The 6,642-nt window shown below is 40.4% G+C and overlaps 1 protein-coding gene across 1 annotated transcript; it reads right to left on the bottom strand.

The window, feature by feature from the left end:
- Positions 1 to 2,711: 2,711 nt before the first annotated feature.
- NQO2 (NAD(P)H dehydrogenase, quinone 2) lies at positions 2,712 to 5,804 on the bottom strand. Its single transcript, XM_010286364.1, has 3 exons — positions 5,674 to 5,804; positions 4,180 to 4,281; positions 2,712 to 3,018 (listed from the first exon to the last, which is right to left on the bottom strand). The coding sequence occupies exons 1-3, from the start codon at positions 5,764 to 5,766 to the stop codon at positions 2,845 to 2,847; spliced, it is 369 nt and encodes a 122-aa protein (XP_010284666.1). The 5' UTR covers positions 5,767 to 5,804; the 3' UTR covers positions 2,712 to 2,844.
- Between the last annotated feature and the right edge of the window lie 838 nt (positions 5,805 to 6,642).

Genomic DNA, 6,642 nt, shown 5'->3' with positions numbered 1-6,642 from the left:
ACCTCTTCTCTGAACACATACAGGAGAACTAGACACAAAATAAAGTGACAACAATTATGAGGCATGTGGCACAATTTCTGTATGAGAACAGACAACACAGATGAGGACTGAGATTGATGGTGGAAAGGTACAGTTGAATAGTGGTTCTTAGATCCTCCCCATCATAGACCCCCTTGTACAGTGGCTTTCAAATTGGAATGATATTCCTGAAGTATTCACTTTAGGAGGAGTTAAAGCATGTGGAGAACGGTGATCTGGCTGATATAATCTACTTGCATTTCCAAGAGGCTATTGACAAAGTTTTGTACCAAATTTTTTTCAAGGAAACTAAGCAGATAGGGGATAAGAAAGAAGGTCATGGTGTGGAGATGTGTTTAAAAGATAGGACAGAGAGGGCAACAGCAAAGGGTCAGCTCTCAAAGGGAGGTTACAAGTGCAGGGATCTGAGTTGTTGAAAATGATCTGGAAAAGGATATGAGCACTGAGGTTGAGAAAGTTTGCTGATGATACAGTTTACTCAGGGGAGAGGGGACAAGGAAAGCAGATTGTGAAGAGTTCTGGAAAAATGGTTGAGTGACTGCGCAGTAAGATGGGAAGTGAAATTCAAGTTATGTAAAGAGGTGCACATGAGGAAAAAAATTACCCTAAATTGATGTATAAAATAATGTCGCCTGAGCTGACCATTACCACTGATGGCTAAGATCTAGGGTTACAACAGATTAAAAGATTAGCTAAAGCAAATGGTATGTCAGAGATTACTAGGAAAGGAGCAGAGAAAGTCATATGGATCCAAGAGTCACGGAGTTGACTCTGCATGTGCTTCTCGTCCCCTCTTCTCAGTAATGGGACAGTGAGACAGTGAGTTCAAAGAAGAGCAGCAAGGGTGATCAAAGGCCAATGCCTTCTCTTGGAAGAACAACTGAGCAGGACAGGACTCCATGGCCTGGGAAGGAGATTATTTAGTACGGGAGGTGATACAAATCTACAAAACTCTAAGCACTGTGTAAAGGAATGGATAGGACTAATCATTTAATGTAGACTGGGAGGAATCAAACAAAGCTACTGGGAACCAGATGCTTCACCCTCCCCAGGATCCTTCCCTGCTCCAATGCTTCATGCAAGGAAAAAGCTGACCCACTGAACTTTGCCAAAAAATACTGGCTGCTTCAAGTTGGCATGAATTCAAGAGAAGACTGAACAAAATTCAGAGCTGAGATCTCTTTGGCTTAGTAAATACAGCGAAAACATACATAGCTCAGGAAATCCCCCAAACTAAATATAGTTGGAGCCCAGGACAGTATTCAGGGGAAGTGCTTGTTCTTCCTGGCCTATAACCACTGTGGAGAAAAAACTCAGTGTTGGAGGATCCTTTTTCTGACCTAGCACAGCCACTCTCGTATACTTAACATTACAAATATCCCGTCTAATACAGGCTACCATGCTACCATGTGTGTGGGAGCTGGCATGCATCTGCCAGTGTTGAGAAGTGTATCTTCATCATACAGGTCAGCCTGAAATTCTTCATCTAACAGTTAAACCCACTAAGTTCTGAGATTGATCCAATACAGTAACATTTGGTTTGACAGTTGCAACTTCTGCTTTCATATCCGTTTCCTTCTTTCTTGCATAGTCTGGTAGCTGAACACAGTGAACATAAGGATGATTCCTCTCCTATGCAATTTTAGTATTTGTCTTTGAAACTCTCTTCAGGTAACTTAAAGTTGTTTTCCGTAAGTCTTTTAGGCAAGAATCTGCTTTCCCCACAACTTACGTGTATAACATTTTCCATTTTATTACCTTTCACTTTCTCTTTCCTATAGAAGAGCTATTGAGCCAAAGCAGATTTCTTGCTTGTGTAACCTAAAGACTTTGACTTGTATGCACTGAAGCAGATATCTGTGACAGCTTAGGGCAGCACTGCTTCCAGGGGTCTGTCTCTGCTAGAGGTGGCCCTTCACTTCATACGTGACAAACAGGCACATGTGACTCTTCCCTGCAGTAGCAATTTCCAGTCTGGTGTATCAGCTTACGCTGCCACTCCAGAATCTGGGCTCAGCATGTTTATTATCCAAATAGCCCTTAAAGAAACATAACGGTGGGGCATGACAGGCTGCTACGAAGAACGTATGGCAGGTGCACGCTTTGTATGCAGAAGCCTAAGTGTCATTTGACAGTGACTCAGAAGACTGTTTCTTATTCAGGCCACATTCTTTTAATACCAAAGTGCAAAGCCAGCTGTTAGGTAACCTGATCAAAGCAAGAAATTGTGTAGCTAAGCGAGAAACCCACTCTTTGCCATACGCACAAAAAGGGATAATAGCTCTCTAGCACAAAAATAATCCTGGCGAAGTCCAAGGTAAAAATCATGGATGTTAAAAGCCAGAAAGTCATTTTGTCCCACTAAACCCTGGTTGTAGACAGACAGTGCTCCTGCAGGTTTTCAGGGAAGCATTCTGCCTCCAGACTCAAACAGCAATACTGACTGGTGTGAAGAGGCAGGGAACAGATAGGATTCCTTTTTGTCTCTACTTAGGGTAACAAAAACAGAGAACTCCCTTTGATTAGGAAACTACATACTTTACAAATGGGAGCAACATTCTATAAAGAAAGGCAATACAGGCACATACTGCTATATGATATTTGTATTGTTTTTTTTCTGTTTCTGGTATCTGTCATAGATTTAATATTGTTTTGTAAATATGTGGACAAGCCTAAGGCTAGCTGTAGCACTCAAGATACTTATAATACATTCAAATTAGGAGATTAGCATTCAGATATTGAGATAAAGCACCAAAAAGAATGGAGGGAAAAAAAAAAATATCTCTGTAGTCTTGTACCTGAACACTACTTAAAATACCACTCAGGAGAGCAGTTTATGGGTTCTTCTTTCCAAAGAGTCTTCAGACGCTGGGCCCAGGCAATCAGCATCTCCTTCCTCTTCTCCTCAGAGACATATTCCGGAGCGAAGCAGATATGAGGTGCAAGGACTTTGACACCACAAAAGTGCATGATTCCATGCTGGACTCAAAGCAAAGAAAAAGATGCCTCAGGAAATAGTTAGTCTTTCACTTTCAGTTAAAGCATGTGGAAGATTCAAATCTGAAACTGTTTCTCTGACCTGTTTTCTAAACCTGTGCATTTATGAGGAGAAGGGAAATAAATTACAAAACTTCATTACCTATCCTGGCAGTCGCTATTGAAGGCTAGGCATTAAGCAGAGTGACATACAATACACTGAAAAATAAGGTCAACTTCATTTATTCTGCTCTGTGGAATTTATTTTTATGTGCTATTAAACCCACAGAACTGTTCTCTTTGGCTGCTATATGCTATTAATTTTGCAAGGATCAGAGAAAGCCTAAAGTTCATTGTACTGTTTGAATCTCCACAGATCATTCCTGCACTGCAGTGTATTTCTCATCTACTTTTAAATATTTTTTTTAACTTTTTGCCTCTGGCTTAGCCAAATGATCCTGAACAAAGGCTACTGCCTTTCGAATCAGCTCAACTTGCCATTTTCCCTCTGTGTATTTCTGAATTCACAGCTGCATTTCGCGCTCTTTGTCATGTTGACTTGCAAGCTCTGCAGCTAGATAGCCTCACAAGGGCTGACAGCTAGTAATCACAGTGGGTAGGAGACAAAGAATTTAAGGACATCTGTTGTGTTATATGAAGAAGTAGCTGGCACAGTTTGGCTCACCACCTACGTTTCTCAAAGCATGCTTGCTACTTCTGACAAAAGGGTAGCAATAAGAGAAGGCATGCTAACTTTTGTGCACTGATTGTTAATGCCAGGATAATATGCGACTACCCTCCTGCCCCACATCCTACATGAATCAGGTAGCAATGGGGAAAAGAAATCCTGCATGCTAGGGCTAAAGGCAATCCTATAGCTCCAGAGAAACTTAAAAGGCTGACAGTACAGGCTTTCTCCACATTCCAGTCTGGAGGAAGGAGCACAAAACAATTTTAAAACTCTGGACTTTTAAAGTAGTCTCCGGATTTTAGGGCCCAATTTATAACCTGTAGATCCTTGGAATTGACAACATAATTCTTTATTACATCATATTACATCATATTACATCATATTTTATATAAAATAAACAATAATGCAACTGTTAAAAATAATGAAATAATAAAAATTAAGGCAAACAACAACCAAATATTCATATAGTATACCTGCATGGGCCACAGGAGATAGCGAATATCACCACTGATACCTCCTTTTGCATACATCTCTCTGCTTCCTCCAGTGGTGAAAGAAAACAGGGCTAATTTGTTCTAGAATTAAGCAAGCAGTGCTTGAGTTAGGCATTTTTAAAGAAGAATGGCTGAATAGTTCAAGAGATATTCAGGGGAACCTGGACAGCATAAATTTCTAGAGGAGGTGGTGTCCTCTTCTTTCGTAGACCTTGTGTATAGTGGCAGCTCTGAGGCAAGGATTGACGGTATACAAGAAGACAGTGGACTGTGTGTCAGGGCTTTGGGCAGACAGGTTAAAAAGAAAAAGAATTGCATGTCTGACGCCCTTGTGTGAAACAGGGCTGACCCTTGTTCTCCCCTATATTTTGAAAACTGTGGCTGGAAAGCACCCTGTTACTGAGAGTATCTTTATTCCTGTCCTTCCTGAATGCAGAAATTGAATGTTACAGCCCCCCTTCAAACTTAGGCTTGCCTGTCACTTGCTGAGGAATAATTTGAGAACAAAAAGCCCCTGTGTTTCTTCTGCTTCTGTAACTATGGTATTAGCCACGGGCTTGTGCTCGGCTTCTATCCTCTCAGTTTTAGCTTCCGTAATTGAAGTAACATTTTTCCAGTGCAGTATCCAAACTGCCTTGAGCCCGCACTCAGCATGCAGCTATGATCATTGGGGATTACTCCTATTCAGGAGTGAGTGAGGCACCCATTTCTGAAATTTAAACAAACTGAAATGTTTGGGATTGTTAAGAAGATCAGAAATTACAGAGATTAATATGCAGCAAACATAAATGTGGAACTAATATTGATTGTTTCTGGATGCTGCAGTTGTTACCAAGTAAGATCCATCAGACAGTGGACCAAAAATTTCCAGGGATATTCCCAGTGCCATGAAGAATTAAAAAAATTATGAACTGTTATCTAGAGATACTGATCTTGCCTACTTTGTAAACTACAGGAGAGAAGAAAAGGTCAAAAGGAGGTAGTTGGGACAGAGGCTCATGCAGTGGGCATTTCGGGTTTCTGATTAAGTTTTATAATTTAATTCCATCGTTTGACACCTAATCCAGGATCTTGTCATCTACTCTAGTATGTCATTCATTACAGATTTGTGCATTCCTATGGTAGTGGGAAGAATGGTAGTCTATAGTTTCAGGAAATGGATTAATTTAAACTGTTTGCAAGCTGTATGCCATCCCAGTGCACTCTGATACGCCTACCAAATTATAAAGCCCATTTTGTAGGCCAACTAGAAATCTCTAGGAGATTGCTTGAATCTTTAGGAACCACTGTGCTGTCCTTACTACCTTTCCAACAGTTTTAACAAGCCAGAAAGTTGCTCAACATGTTACCAAAGCATTATTTCAGGAGAGTGTCAAGTGAAAGCTTTAAACAAATATAATGGAAAAGAAAGACCAATACTCTCAAGAGCACTGTGCAAATCTTGATCTTAATAAAACAATCTCAAAAACATACCTTGAGCAAACCGGAATCGTAACAGTTTGGATATTCATGAGCAAATCCTTGGACCAAGACTCTATCCATCCAGCCCTTCATGATTGCCGGCATGCTGAACCAATACAAGGGAAACTAGGCAAAAAGTAAATTACCTTGTTAGCACAGAGAGTCTGGGCCATCATTAGGCCTGGTCTACAGGCCAAATCCTATCCTCTTAATCTGTTCAGATCTTGTACATGCCTTCTTCCAGCTCTCTGTCAGGAGAGGCAGTAACTATGCTTGGCAAAAATAACCAAAGTGCTTTCTGTTTGTAGTAGTCTTGGGTACATACCTGAGCATCTATAGCACACTAACACCATGGTGAATGTGAGGGCTTCCATACAAATTAAAGTCGGAGTAAGATGAAGCAGGAAGGTGCTATTTAATTCAAACTCAAGACTGTACAGAATTGCATCTCCTATTGCTGAAATGCAAAAGGAACATATGATCTAATGGAGAATGTGGCCAAAGTGCACATGGAGAGCCTTATTACCAGCACCGACATCTGGTGATGAGTTCTGATCTGACAGTCTGCTGACAAATGCCATGGGATCTTAAGAAAAACTTACTTTCACACCACACTGACATGATGACCCTGAATTACTTTATTGAGAAGAGAACTACTTCTTTAACAGTAGGACCCTCTGCTTCTAGATCTTCCAGTTAGCTCATGGGACTACAGCCTAAAACTATGATGTCTTATTTGTATTATCTTGAATGATTTATGGACCCTTATTCTAGGATGAATTGCTATCCCTAAACCTTTGCACACGCTGCAGTACAGAAGAAGAAATTCTATAAAAGCTTAACCACATGTGGCTTAATTCAAGATGGAAACAATGTGGAAACTGGGCAATCAATACTATTTCTATAAGTGGTGAGTTTAGTCTGTATTAAATTTTTAATTACTTTATGGCGTCTTTCAGAGGCATATTTTCTTTCTTTTTT

Source organism: Phaethon lepturus, unplaced genomic scaffold (genome assembly GCF_000687285.1).
Source record: "Phaethon lepturus isolate BGI_N335 unplaced genomic scaffold, ASM68728v1 scaffold13564, whole genome shotgun sequence".
Lineage (NCBI taxonomy): Eukaryota > Metazoa > Chordata > Aves > Phaethontiformes > Phaethontidae > Phaethon > Phaethon lepturus.
Note: the sequence above shows the minus strand (reverse complement) of the source record. Positions and strands in the feature narration are given on the sequence as shown.

Bases quoted from the DNA above. Each gene is read 5' to 3' on its own strand.
- NQO2 (XM_010286364.1), bottom strand. From the start codon at position 5,766: ATGCCGGCAATCATGAAGGGCTGGATGGATAGAGTCTTGGTCCAAGGA. The intron at 4,282-5,673 runs GTATGTTTTTGA...GCTTAATTCTAG, and splicing joins ACGATTCCGGTTTGCTCAAG to AACAAATTAGCCCTGTTTTC. The intron at 3,019-4,179 runs GTATACTATATG...CTTTGAGTCCAG, and splicing joins ATCTCCTGTGGCCCATGCAG to CATGGAATCATGCACTTTTG.